Below are 21,155 nucleotides of genomic sequence, written 5' to 3'. Positions count from 1 at the left end.
GCACAAGAAAAAGTTTACAAGAGAGCTTTCTTCAGCGCAAGACTCACAGATCGAATGATTTCAAATGACCCCTAGCACCCTATTTAAAGGAAATAATCCCAACGGCTAGTTCGAGTGATCCATGTCAAACTAATCTCGACCGTCGATGAGGATCAAGATTTCTTTTAATCTTATCCGTCGAATTTTTAAATGCATTTTAAAAAATTAAAATTCTGCATTTATTTACTCAAAAATTTGACGTATTATTATTTTATTTTATTATTTTTTATTATTATTTTTAATTTTATTATTATTTTATCTTCTTCTTTTTTTTAATTTATTTCTTTAATTTCTTTAATTTTTATTTTTTTTGGATCCTCGAACTTCATCTTTGGAAAAATTACCTAGGACCTAGGACTTAAGACTTATGATGGGATTAAAACATTTTCTAACCCTCAAGAAATTTTACATCATGACTTTTACAATTTTACATCTCAAGGGGGAAAACCCATTTGACATAGACCCTCATAGACCACCCAGTTTTGTGACCAAATATAATCTAGCAGATCAACGCAATAGGATTCCCCTAAGATTTTAATGACAAAATTCATTCCAGCTTTGGGGTTAGGTTGAAGGAAAACTCTGCCGATCATGGATTGGTGAGACAAAACACCTTCCGGAACATAGATTATCACTAAAAAATTAGGTCCACCTAGGCAATTTACATACATGACTCATATCTGCTAAGATTATTTACAATTTATACATGCAGACTGGGTTTACAACATAACACGATCAGGTTGATGATGGAAGTTAAATGGCACAGACACATCGATCAAGCGCTATCCCTTTTGCGAAAAAAAGGGGGTGTACTGCTATGGGTAGTTGACATGTAGTAGTCAACAGACTGAAGCATCTATGACAACTATCTACATTCAAAATAGAAGTCCTCATCAAATTTTGGAAGACAAGAGTCCTAAAGAAGTGTTCACAAACTAAAACCTCAAGTCAATCATTTGAGAATATTTGGTTGTCTTGTGTATATTCATGTACCTAAAGATAAGAGAAGGAAGTTAGAAACTTCAAGAAATAAAAGGAATATTTGTTGGATATAGTGAGTCATCAAAGGCATATAGAATATATGTTCTAGGACAAAAACAGGTTGAAGTTAGTAGGGATGTGACTTTTGATGAGAATGTGGCTTATTGGAAATCTAAGGAAGTTCCCATGGACTCTGATAAGGACGAAGAACATGAAGTTCCCAAGAAAGAAGAAGATTTTGGTACATCAAAATCTTTAGAACATCCCATTGATCATCATGAAGAACCAGAAGGATCTAATGATCCATTGGACCTAGTTGTTGTTCCTGAAATCAAGAAGATGTCAGCTTTGCTAAAATCCACTTTGCAGGAAGCAGAAGGACATGCAGCACCACGTGGCTCCTTCAGGGAAAGCAAGAGGCCAAAGAGGTATTCTGGATATGCAACTTTAATGACTTATCTTATTGATGTTAAACCTTCCACTTTTGAAGAAGCAACTAGCCAACAAGTTTGGAAGGATGCAATGTTGGAAGATTACCAGTCAATTATGAAGAATGATGTATGGGAAAATTGTGCCTTAACCTGAAGGAAAATCGGTGGTGTCCTCCAAATGGGTATACAAGATCAAACATGCAGTGGGTGGAAGTATTGAAAAATATAAGGCAAGGTTTGTGGCTAGAGGGTTCAACCAGAAAGATGGAGAAGACTATGATGAGACTTTTGCTTCGGTTACTAGGTACACTACCATCAGATCTATTATTTATATTGCTTCCTCTATGGGTTGGAGTTTACATCAGATGGATGTAAAGATTGTTTTTCATAATGGTGTAATTAAAGAAGAAGTGTACATTGAACAACCTCAAAGTTTTGAGGTGCATGGAAGAGAGTCTCATGTTTACAAATTGAAGAAAGCCTTGCATGGACTTAAGCAAACACTAAGAACTTGGTATACACGAATTGATAATTATCTGACAAGACTTGGTTTCTCCAAGAGCGATGTTGATCCAAACTTGTACTTTAAGATTGAGAAAAATTAACTTGTGATTCTATTACTATATGTTGATGTCTTATTTCTAACAGGTGTGGAGCATCTCATTATTTGGTGTAAGTTTGTAACACAATGTTGATAATATCGACAATATTCAAAAATATCGTGATATTTTTGGCAAAATGATATATTGCCGAGTAAATATCGCGATATTTTCAAAATATCAGCAAAATATCGCCATATTTTGAAAATATCAGCTATTGTTGAGTTTAAGCTTCTGTGATCCATATCAAGTTTTTTGAAAAGATTCTTCGGCGTAAATCACATTCGAATGCATTTGTCGACGCGTTTCGAACCAACGAATGTGGTTCATCATTAGGACAAGTTGAAGATTCAGATCCAGGCTGCATGTTAAATTGACAGAGTAGAACATCCAACGGCTAAATTTGACAAGGCAACTACTATATTGAATTGGTCAGCTAGAATGGCTAATGGCTATATTTGACTAGGAAATGGCTAACTAGACTTGACCAAGGGATATGGATAGGATTTTTTTATTTTTTTTTGTAATGCCTATTGTCATTTTTAAATCTAAATTAATTAATGGGAAATAATTATATATTGAATTGACTTGTATTTAAGTAAAATAAATAAATATTTAGTTCATTAGTTAGAATCAAGTATAAATTAGATAACGTATTTATTCTTCTAAAAATTAAATGTTTATATAAGATATATAAATAAAAATTACATAATTAACTACTTATTAAACTAACTATAAGTTAGTTTTGATTATATTAAATTAAAAGGGGGCAATATTAAATTTACATATACTAATTAGTATGTGGGGGACGACCCCAAAAGTGCATCCTATAGATCGAGCGTGGTATGATATGCCAAAGCCTGCGAGTGTGTCAAAGTTAGCGCGACTGCGGGACAGGATCAGAGTGACAAGGGACGTAGCCAGAGGCCATTTCAGGAGGGATTGGGGACTCCAGGGTCTGTCTTGCCAGGTAGTTTGAGGTACCACGCTATGATGTGGCTGTCTGGGGACAGGCCTGGAAGCTGACTTGCATCTATACTTGTATACCACCCGATCGTGGCTTAGAGGGGCCTGCTCATCAACCCAGCTCAATGCCTACAGTATGAGTGGTCCCAACCTAAAATCAGACCCGCTCGTTCTGACTAAGATGTTAGGAACCCAGAACTGGCTTGCCTCGGTCCACGATTACCACCAACCCGATACTTAGGCTTGTCGGTCTGAGGGGCCAGCGCGTGGATGCCAATCCCAGTCCACAACTAGGACTGTCGATCTTAAATTTAAGATGGGCGGTTAGGGAAGATGGAAGTTAACTTGCCAAGGATGGCTCCACTTTCAGGTGGGCCCCTAGGGAAAGCTCATCAACCCAGCCACTGGCTGTCCTGACCTCATCCGAGACTCCATAAATAAATCAAACCATAAAAATAACTCTCGCTCTGGGGAGATGCCCAGGTCCCTTCTCCCTCTTCGAGGGGTGGGGGGTATCTCTTCTCTCTCTCTCTTTTTTTTCTCGTTACCCTAAAGGGGGACAAAAGGGGGTATTGACTTTTAGCCAGCCCAGCACCTAACCCCACACCATATAAGGTGCACTTTGCCCCATCACCTACCCCACCCCACCATATCAGGGGGAAATTGTGTTTGAACAATGAGGGGGAATTTGTGCTTGATCAAAAATCATTCCACCTTGGCTAAAGAGTGCGAAAGGTGCCTTGGCCTTGGCCTTGATGGGGACCCCTCCTTGATGGGGATCCCCAAAGTGCATCCTAAGAAATCGCCAAAGGTGCCAAGTATAAATGGGGCCCCAAAAGTGCATCCTATAGATTGAACATGGGATGATATGCTAAAGCCCGCGAGCGCGTTAAAGTTATCGCAACCGCGGGACAAGATCAAAGTGACAAGGGATGTAGCCAAAGGCCATTTTAGGAGGGATTAGCAAGTCTGGGTTTGTCTTGCCAAGTAGTTTAAGGTACCATGCTATGATGTGGCCGTCTGGGGATAGGCCTAGAACGATGCCCTACGCTAATAGAGCACACTTTAGAGATAAAGATTTTTCGGCAATGGGACAACCCCCTCCCACAACGAGGCTAGGAGAGAAAAACTGGTAGCCCCCTCAGGTCCACCATCTTGAAGTGAGTGGCACTAGTGTGTTGAGGCAAGGATGCCTTGCTCCCTAACCTAAAGTGATGGACACCCCAGCAATGGGTTGCAAGTCATGTCTATCCCCTCAGGTCCACCATCCTGAAGTGAGTGACACCAGTCTGTTGAGGCAAGGCAGTCCCCTGGCTCCCTAACATCATCCGTTAAGATATGTGACGCTAGCAGGGACACCCCAGTAAGCAATGGGCTGCGAGTCATGTCTGTAACTTGTTTGGTTAGTCGGGTTTCTGAGGCAAGGCGGTATCCCTACCTTGTTGGGTTGGGACCTATTAGCCCCCTCAGGCCCACTCGGGAGGACACGGGTGGTAACCGTGGAAATGAGGCAAGGATTTCTTGGTTCCCTAACCTCATATGTTCAGAGATGGTATCCTAGCGAGGTCCCAAAATATATGGTATCCTAACGAGGTCCCAAAATATATGGTATCCTAGCGAGGTCCAAAAAGAGATGGTATGCTAGCAAGGAGGGCACCCTTGCCCAATTGTTTAGGGTACATTTTCTGAGGGCACCCTTGCCCAATTGTTTAGGGTACATTTTATGAGGGGACCCTTTGCCTTTTTGTCCCAGTTATGAGGGGGACCCTTCGCTTAAAAGGGGGGGTCTCCCCAATTTCTGTTCCCCTTTATCCCTTCAATGACTCCCAAGGCGTTCAAACGGTGCCACCCAAGGCATTCAAACACAATTGCTCACAATCACACTCACACCCACAATCACACTCACACCTATAATCACATTCACACCATCTAACTTCTTTACTATGACATCGAAGGCCTTGATTTGTCAATGGCCTTTTCTAACTTATTTATTGCTTGTTCACTCCCACTCCACCTTAGATCCCAGTTAGCCAGCCCAACACCTAACCCCACACCATATAGGGTGCACTTTGCCCCATCACCTACCCCACCCCACCATATCAGGGGGAAATTGTGTTTGAACGACGAGGGGGAATTTGTGCTTGGTGGAAAATCATTCCACCTTGGCTAAAGAGTGCAAAAGGTGCCTTGGCCTTGGCCTTGATGGGGATCCCCAAAGTGCATCTTAAGAAATTGCCAAGGGTGCCAAGTATAAATGGGGCCCCAAAAGTGCATCCTATAGATCGAGCGTGGGATGATATGCCAAAGCTCGCGAGCGCGTCAAAGTTACCGCGACCGCGGGACATGATCAGAGTGACAAGGGACGTAGCCAGAGGCCATTTCAGGAGGGATTAGGGACTCCAGGGTCTGTCTTGCCAGGTAGTGTTAGGTCCCACGCTATGAAGTGGTCGTCTGGGGACAGGACTGGAACCCAGCCCACGAATGGGGTGTCTCCAACCAAAAATGACTACTGACTCGTCGTCGATCGAGAGGCCAGATGAGAAATCTATCGACTGACCTAATTAAGAGGCTTTGGAACATCGCTAAAGCCCATTTCAAGAAGGTTAGGGCTGATGGAAGCTGACTTGCATCTATACTTGTATACCACCCAATCATGCTTAGATGGGCCTGCTCATCAACCCAGCTCAATGCCTACAGTATGAGTGGTCCCAACCAGTGTTTTTAAACCCGGCCGGCTCGAAACCAACTCGACCGAGTTGGTCCAAGTCGGTCAAAAAAATTTCAACTCGGCCATTGAACCAGTTCGGCCGGCTTGGTATTAACCCGGCCGGCTCGGCCGAGTCCGTATCACCCTGGCCGGGTTACAGACAGTGGCCAGTAAACCCCAAAAAACAGATTTTCTTTTTTCTTTTTTATAATTTTTCTGAGTGTGGATGACTCCAAATGGGTTTATTAATTGGTTTGTTGGTCTTTGGGGTCCATTCTCCTCTCCCAAACCCTATTTAACCCACTTAACCCCTCTCATTCTCTCACAGCCATCTCATGCATTTGAGTGAGAATTTCAGTGAGAGTTTGTGAGGAGTTTTTGAGTTTGTTTTTGAAGCAGCAGTGAGGAGTCTTGAGCAAGCATTGTAGCTGGAGTGAGGAGCTTCTTGGCCAACCATTTGGAGCAACATTGAGGAGTTGGTTTCTTGGAGCAAGCTTGAGGAGGCAGTTTGTGCCTGGAGGTATTTTTTTTCACTTGTACAAATATGTTTTTGCTTATTAAACTTTAGGTGCATATCTAGAAATCCTAAAGAGTGTTTTTTGTGAAAGAAATGAACATTGAATCAAATTTTTTTTTTTTCATTTCCAGATTGTTTGCTTTCATTTTCAAGTCAAAAAATGGCACCTAGAGTGAAAGATGCTACTTGGGCATATGTTGAAATGGTTGAAAGTCAAATGCATTGCAAATTTTGCCATAGGAAAATTAAGGAAGGTACTGGGGGCATTAATAGGCTAAAACAACACTTGGTGGGGATTAGAGGCCAAATTGCTCCATGTAGCTCACCAGAAATTGGGGAGATTAGGAAGGAATTGTTAGCCAACTTTGAGAAGTTTAAAGAAGATAAGGCTAGGCAAAAAGAGTTAGAGGCTGAAATTGGGAGGAATAGGGATATACAAAAAATGATGGTTACCAACCCCCATTATGATTTTGAAGGTTCTTCCTCTATCCCTCAGACTGATGTATCCAACCCCTTTCGATATGTTCCTCCCTCTTTTGATTCTATTCAAGAAAAGGGAAAGGGTAGAATGAAAAAGGGTGATATGAATATCAAAAGTTATTTCACTTCCTCCTCTCCATCAGATGCACATGGTCCTCAAGCTAGTAAAAGTCAAATGCAGCCCACTTTAGATGACCATTGGAAGAAAGAATTGAGGGAGACTGTGTGTGATTACATAGCTAGATGGTGGTATGATGCTGATATCCCCTTCAATGTTTCCCGTGCACCATATTATGAGCCTATGTTTGATGCCATACATGCTGTTGGAAAAGGCTTCAAAGGCCCTACTATGCATGAGCTAAGGGGGTATCATTTGCAGAAAGAAATTTCATCCATTAATGAGTATTTGAAAGATTTCAAGGACTCATGGGCAAGAACAGGATGTACCATCATGTTAGATGGATGTACTGATCAAAGAAACCGCACCATCATAAACTTTCTTATCTTCTGCCCATGGGGAACCATGTTTTTAAAATCAGTTGATGCATTTGATAAGGTAAAAGATGGGCAATTGTTGTTTCAGCTATTGGATGAGGTTGTTGAGGAGGTGGGGGTGGCTAATGTTGTTCAAGTCATCATAGATAATGCCTCTAACTATGTTCTTGCTGGTAAATTGTTAAAGGAAAAACACAAGACCATCTTTTGGATCCCATGTGCTGCACATTGCATAGACCTCATGCTTGAGGATATTGGAAAATTAGAATGGGTCAAAAACACTGTAGATCATGCCAAAAGCATAACAAAATTTATCTACAATCATTCATGGATTTTGAGCCTCATGAGAAAATACACTGGGGGCAGGGATATTATTAGGCCTACCATCACTAGATTTGCTACTCATTTTTTGACATTGCAATCTATGCTTTCCCAAAATAGAAACTTGCAAAAGTTGTTTTCCAGTGATGAATGGAATCAAAGCCAGTGGTCTCACAAACTGGAAGGCAAAGAATTGAAAAATAAAGTTAATGAAGAAAGTTTTTGAAGAAAAGCAGCAGAGATTGTGAAGCTTGCTGAGCCACTGGTTAAGGTGTTGTGGTTGGTGGATGGGGAAAGATTGGCTATGCACTTCATTTATGAGGCTATGGATCAAGCAAAGGAGCAAATAAAGAGGGCATACAAGGATAAAGTGGCTAAGTATGGGCCCATTTGGGCAATCATTAACGAAAGATGCAACAATCAACTCCATCGCCCTATACATGCAACTAGATATTTTTTGAACCCACCGTATCATTATAAAGCTAAGGAGTCAGGAGCTTTGAGGGGGGAGGTTAGAGATGGACTGATTGACTACATTGATCGCGTGATCCCATTGGATTTTGATCAGCTCGAGATACACCGACAGGTCACCACCTTCAACAATCCCTCAAGTACCTTTGGGAAGAACCTAGCAAAGATTGCAAGAGAAGCAGATGAGCCAGGTAAACAAAAATTTCAATTTTCAAATTTTTAATAGTCTTTTTAAATTTTGTTAAATTGTTTATAATTTGAAAGTTGGATATAATTTGTAATTTTGTTGAGCTAACTCATTACACTCCTATGTTTTTTGCAGCACAATGGTGGGAGGCTTTTGGTGGCCATTGTCCTGAATTGCAGAAGTTTGCAATTTGTATTTTGAGTCAAACTTGCTATGCTACTGGGTGTGTGCACAATTGGTTTGTCTTTGAGAGAATTCATACAAAGAAGAGAAACCGTTTGGATCAAAAACGGTTAAATGATCTAGTCTATGTCCAATACAACCTCTCGCTTAGACGCAACCAATTACTGAAAAAGACCTGATTCAGATCCCATTGTGTTGGAAGCATTGTTTTAAGATCCGGTCGGCTCGGAACCGACTCAGCCGAGTTGGTCCGAGTCGGAAAAAAATTTCAACCCGGCAGAAAATTCAGTTCGGTCATAACTCGGCCGACTCGTCCGGATCCGTAACTACTCGGCCAGGTAGTTGATAGTGGCCAGTGAACCATAAAAACACGCCTTTTTTTTATTTTTTTTAATTTTTCTAAGTGTGGGGGACTCCAAAGGGTTTATGAATTAGTTTGCTGGTCTTTGGTGTCCATTCTTCTCTCCCAAACCCGAGTATTTGATCATATTTCCCTACTAAGGCTATGCTATTCATGGTAATGTTAAATTCTTAAAGTAAAAGTGACATTTTCCTTAATCTTCATTTTCATCCTTTTACTTAAATTTTTAACATTACCATGAAATGACTCAGGATGTTTGAGAGTGGTTCTGGCCTCATTGGATTTCATATGGAGAAAGTAGAATTTTAGATTTCATTCAAAATCCAGCAGACTTATCGGTTTTTCAGGATTTCAGGATTGGGGGATTGCAATGTTTCCATTGAATTTTGTCATGTATTAGGGTATGGAACTCGTATTTAATCAAGAGCACCAATCCCTCTATGTACCTTGATGTTAGTGACATTGGTTGTCGAACTCTTCTGGGATTCGCTCCCAAACCAGGAGCTTCCGAAAATGTCGCTTCCGCTCCTGCTCCTGCTCCTGTTTTTGCTCCCGCTCCCCGCTTTCACTCCCGCTCCCAAGTAACATTGAGCCAGATGATGTTGGCAACTCTAGCAATAGCCAGTAGTACTGGTCACAAACTTTTGTTGTAGAGGCCATTTCTAGCCTCCTTGGTTATGTGTTTTTGTTTTGATCTCTATATCATCATCGTGTATGTATTGGACAGTGCACTGGGTGCCTTTTTAATATAATGGATATATTCATGAGCCTACTTTGATCATATGTTGTCTTCTATCTATATTCTAATGCTGTGTGTTTGGAAACATGAATGAAAATCTTTAAAATTATGTGTTTTTATAAAAAATAAATATTTAACGTATTTTTTACAATGACTGAGTCATTGAAATCGAGCCGGCTGAGTCGATATCGAGTTGGAATCGGAGTCGGAGTCGACCCTCAACCGAGTCAGAGTCCAAGTCGGAGTTTTAAAACATTGGTTGGAAGACATTGATCCAACATCAGATTGGGCAGTGGAGAGTCATCCAGCAGAGTTTGATTTTGATGAAGATCTTGATTTGGATTTACATAGGGAGGCATCACTCGAACATGATGTTCAGTTGAATGTAGATCCCGATCCACTTGTACTCCCAGCCTCAGCCTCACAGCCAACAAGGACTCCAATTGCAGGCGCTTCCTCTGCTCAACCACGACAGAAGCGCAACCTTATATCTTGTTTATCTCAGCTTTCATCTGCTACATAGCCTGCTAGTGCTACCACTTCTACAATTGCAGTTGGAGATGACGAGGAGGAGGAGCCATGGGCCCCCCTGTCTGACTCTGATTATGATCCAGAGATTGATCCACATGATTTTGGCTCCTCCGGCAATAGCTACTAGCCAGTGGCCCAGTAGTACTGGTCACAATTTACTTTTGTTGTAGAGGCCATTTCTAGCCTCCTTAGTTATGTGTTTTTGTTTTGAATCTTTGATCATGTATGTATTGGACAGTGCACTGGGTGCCATTTTGATATAATGGAAATATTCATGAGCCTACTTTGATCATATGTTGTCTTCCATCTATATTCTAATGTTGTGTGTTTGGAAACATGAACGAAAATCTTTAAACTTATGGTTTTTTATAAAAAAAAAAAAATATTTAATGTATTTTTTACAACGATCGAGTCATTGAAATCGAGTCGGCCGAGTTGATACCGAGTCGGAGTCGACCCTCGGCCGAGTCAGTGTCAGAGTTGGAGTTTTAAAACATTGGTCCCAACCTAAAATCAGACCCGCTCGTTCTGACTAAGATGTTAGGGACCCAGAACTGGCTTGCCTCGGTCCACGATTACCACCAGCCCGCTACTTAGGCTTGTGGGTCTAAGGGGCTAACATGTGGATGCCAATCCTAGCCCACAACTAGGACTGTCAATCTTAAATTTAAGATGGGCAGTTAGGGAAGATGGAAGCTGACTTGCCTAGCTAAGGATGGATCCACTTTTCAGGTGGGCCACTAGGGGAAAGCTCATCAACCCAACCACTGGCGGTCCCAACCTCATCTGAGACTCCATAAATAAATCAAAACATAAAAATAACTCTCGCTCCGGGGAGATGCCTAGGTCCCTTCTCCCTCTTCGAGGGGTGGGAGTATCTCTTTTCTCTCTCTCTCTCTCTCTCTTTTCTCATTACCCTAAAGGGGGATAGAAGTGGGTATTGACTTTTAGCCAACCCAGCACCTAACCCCACACCATATAGGGTGCACTTTGCCCCGTGACCTACCCCACCCCACCATATTAGGGGGAAATTGTGTTTGAACGCGAGGGGGAATTTGTGCTTGATGGAAAATCATTCCACCTTGGCTAAAGAGTGTGAAAGGTGCCTTGGCCTTGGCGTTGATGGGGACCCCTCCTTGATGGGGATCCCCAAAGTGCATCCTAAGAAATTGCCAAAGGTGCCAAGTATAAATGGGGCCCCAAAAATGCATCCTATAAGCGTGGGATGATATGCCAAAGCCCGCGAGCACGTCAAAGTTACTGCGACCGCGGCACAGGATCAGAGTGACAAGGGACGTAGCCAAAGGCCATTTCAGGAGGGATTAGGGACTCCAGGGTCTGTCTTGCCAGGTAGTTTGAGGTACCACGCTATGATGTGGCCGTCTAGGGACAAGCCTGGAACGATGCCCTATGCTAATAGAGCACACTTCAGAGATAAAGATTTTTCGGCAATGGGACAAAGCTCCCTTCTGAAGGTGCCTCTAAGGTGGGATGACAAGGAGGTTGTCTCCACTGGGATGTTATCCCCACCACCCGGTTTCAAATCCCAAGGTGGGACACTATGGCCCCTCATAGTAAGGCTGGAAGGATAGGCGTCCCGTTCTAGTGTGGGCTTCTAGATCTAGTGTCTGATGGTCTCCAGATGTCTTGGTCCTAGGCTGAGCTATGAGTTTCTGGTATATTTGGCTTGCGGACTGTTGGATATACTCTTTGTGTTATAGGGGCAACTATGAGGTTTGATTCTTGGCCTTGTCCAGGTCACTCCAACAAATTACTGATTCACCATAGTTAAAAATTTATAAATAAAAACAATATAAATATAAATATATTAAATAAACCCAAGGATCATAACCCTTCACGCTCGTCACAAGTGAATTGAATGTTTATACCCTCACAAGAACTCTGGTAAACCATGTCATTTATTATTATTATCAATTATATTTTATCTTTGTAGATTGATCTACTTTATACCACTTAAATAGAATATTTTGTAGTGGTTGAAATAGATTGTTCTTAACACAACCACTGTTAAATATTAGAAAAGGAAAAAAATCCTAGAAAAATTATTAGTAGACTACATGGGTACACAACTAGAAATTGGACTGTCTAAGGTTTTCATCATGTACCTGTTAGTTTGACAACGAATTAGGTAAAATTGTAAATAGACAGTTGTATACCGAATAATTAGTTATGTAACGGTAGTTGGTGATATAAAACTATCGAATGCTCATGCAATGTAGTGTGGAGAATCATTTGTTCAATAAACTTCCATTCAATTCAGTTTTCTGATTCAGTTTCACGTCTTGGTTTCTTTGCTGTTTCTTTTCCTGTTTTTTTCTCCCATTCTACCAACAAGTGGTATCAGAGCAAGAGTTAAGTGAGAAGACGCGGCATAGGAGGGCATTGCTACGTATCACTTTGTCCAGAACTTTAGAGAGGAGCAAACCCTGTATCCAGTCTGTGTGAGAGAGGTTTCCTGCGTGAAACCCTGAACCTGCAATCCAGCCTGAGTGAGAGGAGCAAACCCTGTATCCAGTCTGTGTGAGAGAGGTTTCCTGCGTGAAACCCTGAACCTGCAATCCAGCCTGAGTGAGAGCGGTTTCCTGCGTGAAACCCTGTGTGTTTGCACGTGTGATGAAGGGAGGCGTGAAGACGGAGATTCCAGTGTTGTCTGCATGCTGGAGTGTCAATTCCTTGCCGGCTGCGATCAGCGTTCGTAGAGGGAGATAGGCGGAGCAGAACCCCAGCTACGTTTGCCTCTGTGCCTGCGTCTAGTGTGAAGGAAGGTCGTGAACTGTCTGCCTATTGGAGTGTCAGTCGAACTGCCTGCGTGGAAATTGCAGGGAAAGAATCCGTTGCCAAACCATCTGCGTGAAGGAAGGAAGGGTGGTCTGCAGTCGCTGCCAGAACCTAGTTGTGTTCGCTGCCAGTTGCTGCCAGCAGGATCTGCGTGCTGGATCCGGGTATTTAAAAAAAAATATATATATTTGTTTCAGACATTTTTTTTAATAAAGTGGTGAATGTGAGAAAGTGAAAAAAGAAGATAGTTTTTTTTTTAGGAAAGGAGAAAAGAAGTTTTTTAAAAAGGGTTTTCTTTGAATTAAAAAAACAGAGGTTTTTCCCTGGAAAAATTATTCAACAATTGAAGTAGGGAGAGTTAAAACTTGGAAATCCTTTGTTGGCATTGGATATTGTTTTTTGGAAGAAGAAAATTGAAATATTTTTTTTTAAAACCCTAGACTGAAGATTGAAAGTCTTAGAAAAATGGCCAAGATGTCGAATGCAAGATTCGAGGTGGAGAAATTCACTGGAAAGAGCAATTTTGCTCTTTGGAAACTGAAGGTTAAGGATCTACTTGTGAAACAAGGGTTGCACAAGGCATTGGATGAGGTAACTAAGATACCTACAACCATGACTACTTCAGACTGGGAGGACTTGGATGCCCGAGCTCTCAGTACCATCTGGTTATGCCTAGCGGATGAAGTTCTCTTCAACATTGTTGAAGAGACTACGACATCAGGATTGTGGGAAAAACCTGAAAAACTCTATATGACAAAATCATTAACCAACAGAATTTATCTGAAACGACAGTTATACAGTCTTCGAATGAAAGAAGGTTCAAACGTTGCAGAACATTTGAATGTTTTTAATACACTAATTTGTCAATTAACAGATATGGAAGTCAAGATACAGGAAGAAGATAAAGCCATAACCTTGTTGTGTTCTCTGCCTGAATCATGGGATCATTTCGTAACTTCAATCAGCTTTAGCTCTGCTGATTCTTTGAAGTTTGAATCAGTCGTGGGAGCTCTTCTGTCTGAAGAAGTACGAAGGAAATCCAGCACTGAAACAGCTGCATCAGAAGCCATGGTCGCTAGAGGACGTTCAAAGGAAAGAGGAGAAAAACAAAGGGGGTCTTCCAGGTCGAAATCGAAGGGCAAGAAGTGTAAGGCAAAATGTTGGAACTGCGGTAAAGTTGGACACTTGAAGAAGGACTGTTGGAAACGGAAGGAATCCGAAACCCGAAGAACGAAGCGAATCAGGCTGATTCAGGTATGGTAGACGAAGTTTTATCTGTTGAATAATTGTGTATGATAGATGAAACTTCACCTGAATGTAATGTCTCTCAGAGTTTTGATAGTTGGCTGTTAGACTCTGGTGCTTCGCATCACATGTGCCCACATAGAAATTGGTTTACTTCGTATGAAAATGTAAACGGTAGTTCTGTGTTTATGGGTAACAATATGTCATGTCAGACTGTTGGGATGGGAGATATCAGGATTAAGATGTATGATAACACAGTTAGGACATTAACTAGTGTTAGACATGTACCTGATTTGAAGAAAAATTTAATCTCTTTGGGAGTGTTGGATTCAGATGGTTATAAGTTTACAGGTCAGGATGGCATCTTGAAAGTCTTCAAAGGAGCCCTTATGGTTATGAAGGCAGAAAAGGTCGGAAATCTTTACAGGTTAAAAGGAAGTACTCAGGTCGGCGAAGCAGCGGTTGCGTCAGAAAAGGAAGAAGCAGGTACTCGTCTGTGGCATCAGCGTTTGGGTCATATGAGCGAGAAAGGTCTTCATATACTGATGAAACGTAAATCTCTTCCCGGTCTGAAATCCTTGAATTTAGATTTTTGTAAACACTGTGTGTATGGAAAACAGTGTAAACAGAGATTTAAAGTTGGAAATCATAATAGTAAAGATGTTTTAGACTACATTCATTCTGATCTATGGGGGCCTTCCCCTGTTGTGTCATATGGAGGTGCATTGTATTTTTTAACGTTCATTGATGATTACTCCCGAAGAGTTTGGGTCTATATGCTAAAAAGGAAAGCTGATGTATTAAATGTCTTTAAACAATTTAAAGTAATGGTAGAGAAAAGAACAGGCAAGTCTATTAAATGTCTAAGAACTGACAATGGTGGTGAGTTCACTTCTGTTGAATTTGAACAATACTGTAAGGATGAGGGCATAGTTAGACACAAAACTGTTGTTTATACTCCTCAGCAAAATGGTGTTGCTGAGCGTATGAATCGAACTCTTATGGAAAGAGCCAGAAGCATGATCAGCAATGCTAACTTGCAAAAGGAGTTGTGGGCAGAAGCAGTATCTACTGCTTGTTATTTAGTTAACAGATCACCTTCAGTAGCAATTGATTGTAAAATTCCTGAAGAAGTTAGGACAGGTCAGTCTTGTGACTATTCTCATTTGAGGATATTTGGCTGTGATGCTTATTCTCTTATTTCGAAAAATCAGCGTTCAAAATTAGATCCAAAGTGGAAATGTTATGTCTTTGTTGGGTATGACTATGCAGTGAAAGGATATAGGTTGTGGGATCCTACATTGCGGAAGATAGTCATTAGTAGAGATGTAACATTTGATGAATCCTCTTTGTTAAAATCAAATGTTGAAAGAATTGAACAGGAACAGGTATCGCCGAGTCAACGAGTTCAGTTGGAGGCTAGATCTTTCGGTGACAGTCGAAAGGAAGGAGAGACTTCTGGAGACAAAGGTGTTGAAGACACAAAGGAAGCCGTTGAAGCTTCTGAACCAGTGCAAGTTTCTGAACCAGTTCAGCAACCAGTCGCTCTGAGAAGGTCTACAAGGGAAAGGAAAACTCCCAAAAGGTATGAAGATTCTGCTTCATCTGTTGCTTTGGTTACTGAAGATGGGGAACCTTCTTGTTATCAGGAAGCAGTAGATGGTATAGATAGCGAGAAATGGAAAATGGCTATGGAAGAAGAAATGGACTCCTTAGCCAAGAACAATACCTGGGATCTTGTAGAGCTTCCTGAAGGGAGAAGTGTTGTTGGATGTAAATGGGTCTTCAAGCTGAAATGGAAAGTTGATGGTAGTATTGAAAGGTATAAGGCGCGACTGGTAGCAAAAGGGTATTCTCAGGTTGAAGGTATAGACTTTCATGAGATTTTTTCTCCAGTTGTAAAACTTGTTTCTATACGTACTGTGTTGGCACTAACTGCATTGCTTAATCTTGAGTTAGAACAGTTAGATGTTAAAACAGCTTTTCTACATGGTGATTTGAACGAAGAGATATATATGGAACAACCAGAAGGTTTTGTACGAGGTCGCAGCAGAAGATTAGTTTGCAAGCTCAGGAAATCATTGTATGGTCTGAGGCAGTCTCCCAGACAATGGTACAAGAAGTTTGATTCCTTCATGGTGAACCAGAACTTTATAAGAAGTGAGTATGATCATTGTGTGTACTTCAAAAGTTTCAATGGCATATTCATTATCTTAGCTTTATATGTTGACGATATGCTTATTGCAAGCAAAAGCATGGAAGAGATCAACAGGTTAAAGGCTCAACTCTCTAGGACGTTTGATATGAAGGATCTTGGAGCAGCAAAACATATTTTGGGCATGGAGATACACAGAGACAGGAAAAATGGTAAGCTTTGGTTGTCACAGCAGAAGTATGTGGAGAAGGTACTTGAAAAGTTCTCTATGAATAATGTGAAACCTGTTAATGTTCCTTTAACTTCCCATTTTAAGCTTTCTTCGGTTTTGAGTCTTAGAGCTGATGAAGAAAAGCAGTATATGTCTCATGTACCATATGCAAACGCTATAGGCAACTTAATGTATGCGATGGTATCTACAAGACCTGACATTTCACATGCAGTTGGAGTTGTCAGCAGGTTCATGGCAAATCCAGGTAAAGAACATTGGCAAGCAGTGAAATGGGTGCTTCGATATCTAAGAGGCACAAGTTGCATCGTCTTTAATGGTAGTGAAGGATCAGTCTGCGGATATGTAGATGCTGACTCTGCAGGTGATTTGGACAAAAGAAGATCTACTACAGGTTACGTCTTTACTCTTGCAGGTGGAGCAATTAGTTGGATGTCAAAGCTTCAAGACACGGTTGCATTGTCCACTACCGAAGCTGAATATATAGCTGCTTCAGATGCCAGTAAAGAAGAAATCTGGTTAAAGGGTTTGCTTGATGAGATTGGAAGGACGCAAGAGAAAGTGAATGTACTTTGTGACAGTCAAAGCGCTATTCACTTGGCTACAAACCCTGCCTATCACAGCAGAACCAAGCACATTGATGTAAGGTATCATTCTCTGAGACATGTGATCGATGGCGGAAAGGTAGCTCTTAAAAAGGTCCATACACGAGAAAATTGTGCAGACATATTCACAAAGCCAGTTACAGTAGAGAAGCTACGGTGGTGTTTAGCTTCTCTTGGCTTGCAGGAAAGATGATGAATGGGAAAATTGTTGTCAAGGTGGAGTTTGTTAGTTTGACAACGAATTAGGTAAAATTGTTAATAGACAGTTGTATACCGAATAATTAGTTATGTAACGGTAGTTGGTGATATAAAACTATCGAATGCTCATGAAATGTATTGTGGAGAATCATTTGTTCAATAAACTTCCATTCAATTCAGTTCTCTGATTCAGTTTCACGTCTTGGTTTCTTTGCTGTTTCTTTTCCTGTTTTTTTCTCCCATTCTACGAACAGTACCGATATGGATTGCTTCTACACATCTATAAGAAATGCTTTGCAAACTCGGATGGAAAACTGACGTGTAAATATGAGGCCCAACATTAGTTTAATGATATTGGGGATAGAGGGAACAAATTTTCAGTTTTGAAGGTACGAGGTGTCATGTTAGAAAAACTGCTGTTTTCTTTTCCAAGGTATAAATAGCAGGCCCCACTCACCATTGCTAAAATAATTTTAAGAATAAAATCGAGCGACCTGAATCAAACAGCATTTCCATACAGCAATTTAACTCGGAATTTCTGGAAAATGTTCCCCAGGAGTTTCTCAACCCCTTCCTGTGCACTTTCCATACCGGGAAATACCTGTATGGAAATGACTGCAACCTGCTGACTCAATTTCACAGGCATGGCATCCAAAATATTCGTGGCTGGCAGAATCTCTCCAATGCAGAGTTTTATTGTTGTAAATTTAATGTCATCTTCTTCATGAAAACGATATTGACATTTTATCTTTTCAGAGGAACATGTAACTTTTTCATGACTACGCATTTTGCTTGCATGTCTATAATTGTATCTAAGATCGATCAAACAGCTTTGATGAGCTTATTGGGACAGAGAAATAATAATAAACGCCACAAGTATGAATTGTCTCATCTTATTCTGCAGAGCAAGTGCCTTGATATCTTAAAAATCACGTGTGCAATATTCTTTTGTAAATAAGGCAGGCTAACCGGCTAAATTGGTCTGAATCAGGGATATAACGACATCATTTCCCAGCTTTGTCTTTTATTCACAAGTAGAAGATGCTTGAGCAGATTCTACACTCGCCGGAGACTAGCAAGCTTTTGCTGGCAGCAAGTTATGACAGACTCTATTCAACAGCTGTCAAAGTAGATGATGAAATCGCAGGAAACTATTATATTATGCATGCATTTTATTTATCCAGGCCGCCACGACCAGTGTAACTTTTATGAATTTTACACTCGCCAGATTCTTGTAGGAGATATCTATTTACATTGTCTATTTTCCTGCCTTGGTTTTCTATTCCGGAGTTCTATGTAAAATGATATTTGGACGTTACATATTTACATTTTTTGAAATTTTTTTATTTCTGAAACTGGCAAAATGACATTTTGAGAACGGTGATGATGGATAATGATGAATTATAAATGTGTTCGGGTTCCCATGCATTCGAGAATGTGTAATAATAAACGTCTGCGCAGTCCTTATCGAGAAAGGTGATAATGGATATTAATGAATTATGTGTTCGGGTTCCCATGCATGCATTCAAGATTGTGTAATGATAGACGTCTGCACTTTTTGTTTCCAATTAAGGTAAGAAATATGCCTTTAGTGTCCTTATTAACTGTCAACCATGTCTATTGGCCCAACCGCATGCCTTTTATAACTTCTAAATAAGTATTCGGACTGCCGAGTTTGACATATGACATGATACATTTCGTGATATGTATTGCTTCTATGTGAATGGTCGAATCTGTAAAAGTAACATGAAATGTATAATGAACTCCATATGTGATACTTCTCATTGTTCAACAAAAATATTGCTGAGAGTTTAGAAAATAATTCTTTTGGAATATTGGGAAAAATATTGGCTAATTTTAGAAAATATTAATAGAAATCAAAATATATTGACAAATTTATTATAATTTTCAAAATATCGTGATATTTACAATAGTTTTGCTATATTTACAATGATGCTTTCCATATAATGGTTACAATTTTTTGCCCCGGGTTAAAATTTGAGGCTAGTTGTAAGCATTGTTTTAAAAAACGGCAGAGTTGACTCCGACTCGATCGAGTCAGATTGAGCCAATGCCTGGCAAGGTCGGCTAAGTAGCTGAAATAGAACAGTTGGCCGGGTTGTTACCAAGCGAGTGATTGACTCGGTCGACTCGGTAATGACTCAGCTGGCTCGGTAACAACTCAGTCGGCTCGGCTCTTTGACAAAAATCTTGAAGGACATTTGTCAAAAGTTGTTCCGCCTCCTACATATCAATGGTTGGGTTGTTGTTTATTGCATATTTATAACCCTAAAGTAATCTATCACTGTGAGAAAGTTTTGAAAATTACAAGGCCAAAGTATAGTTATTCTAGTGGCATGAATTAGAAAACTGAAACAATGCATTGAGCCATACAGTGTTTTTAAAATGACAAACGTTTTGGCAATGGACTAATAAAAACATATTTACCTCTAATTGTTCTGGAGCTTGACCATAATTAAATCAAGGGTTTTGAGACTTCATTAGGGGCAGAGAATTGATATTATTTTTGTTGTAGTCTAGTGATTGTCCTTAGGCTGAGGCAGAAAATAATCCCAGCATTGGTGGCTAAGTATGAACTTTGTATTGGATAGTGCACTGGGTGCCATTTTGATATAATGGATATATTCATGCGCCTACTTTGATCATATGTTGTCTTCTCTATATTTAAAATTATGTTTTTTATAAAAAAAAAAATATTTAATGTATTTTTTACAACGACCGAGTTATTGAAATCAAACCAGCACAGTTGATACCGAGTCAGAGTTAGAGTCGGAGCCGACCCTCCGCTGTTTCCAAACCAGAGTCAGAGTTTTAAAACATTGGTTGTAAGGAACTTTCAATCACTTTGTTGTTGTGATATTGGCAACATAACATGCTTCATGCATCATTAATCATTATTGTGAGAAACATGGGACTAGATTACACATAAAAACATGTAGTTCATAAATATTTCAATTAACATTAAGAGAAATGATATGAATGAAAAATACAATCAACATGTATTTATAAATACATGCCATGTGGCAATTATTTATTAGCTTATCTAAAACTAGTGTATACATTTAATTATAGGTATACTTCTCTAGTCCACATAACCTAGTTCGTGTTCATTGCAAGCTCCCCACTTCAAAATTCATTGACTTCAAAAAAACATGATTTAAAGATGCCTCTCACAAATGACCCTATTCTTCCACAAGTACTTTCAGTTGGTATCTTCTTCTCATGGGGTTGAAAACATTGCCATGACCTAGTTCGTGTTCATTGCAAGCTCCCCACTTCAAAATTCATTGACTTCAAAAAAACATGATTTAAAGATGCCTCTCACAAATGACCCTGTTCTTCCACAAGTACTTTCAGTTGGTATCTTCTTCTCATGGGGTTGAATAACATTGCCATGGTGTCTAATTTTTCCATGAGCTTTAACAAAGATCTCCTTCAAGTTTTACATAATCTTAAAAGGTTGTCCCACTAGACCTTACATCAAAAACTTTGATGTGTATGAAATCCTTCATAAAAACATTGATTTATGTAACTTAGGGTTCATTTGCAATTTAGGTGTTCTATTATAATTCGTATAAATCTAGAAAGCAATAAGCCCATGTTCAAGCATATATAACCAAATATTTTAGAATGAAATATGAAAATAATAAGATAATCGATTAATTATGAATGAACGGGAAAATGAACATGAAAATAATATATATATATATATATATATATATATATATATATATATATATATATATAGCCCATGTTCATAAATACATATTCAATGTGAGACATGGTTCTTGCTCTATTTATCTATCACCATAAATTTATTAATAATTATGAGAATCTAGCCTCTTCAATGAGTTTTTTCTTTGAAGCATAACTTGAAGGTGTTGTGAATCGATGA

General features: G+C 39.9%; 1 protein-coding gene across 5 annotated transcripts in view; it reads left to right on the top strand.

The window, feature by feature from the left end:
- LOC149223922 (calcineurin B-like protein 3) overlaps window positions 1–18,753 on the top strand; it is a 431,721-nt gene extending 412,968 nt beyond the window's left edge. For all 5 annotated transcript variants that reach the window (XM_089385966.1, XM_089385964.1, XM_089385967.1 and 2 more), the window contains one exon: window positions 18,231–18,753. In XM_089385966.1, the coding sequence (XP_089242092.1) occupies window positions 18,231–18,288 (58 nt within the window). In that variant the 3' untranslated portion in view covers window positions 18,289–18,753. The remainder of the gene's footprint in view (window positions 1–18,230) is intronic.
- The last annotated feature ends 2,402 nt before the right edge of the window (window positions 18,754–21,155 follow it).

This window comes from Pinus tabuliformis, chromosome Q (assembly GCF_031772625.1).
Source record: "Pinus tabuliformis cultivar Carrire ecotype Pingquan chromosome Q, CPIR1, whole genome shotgun sequence".
Taxonomy (NCBI): domain Eukaryota; kingdom Viridiplantae; phylum Streptophyta; class Pinopsida; order Pinales; family Pinaceae; genus Pinus; species Pinus tabuliformis.
Note: the sequence above shows the minus strand (reverse complement) of the source record. Positions and strands in the feature narration are given on the sequence as shown.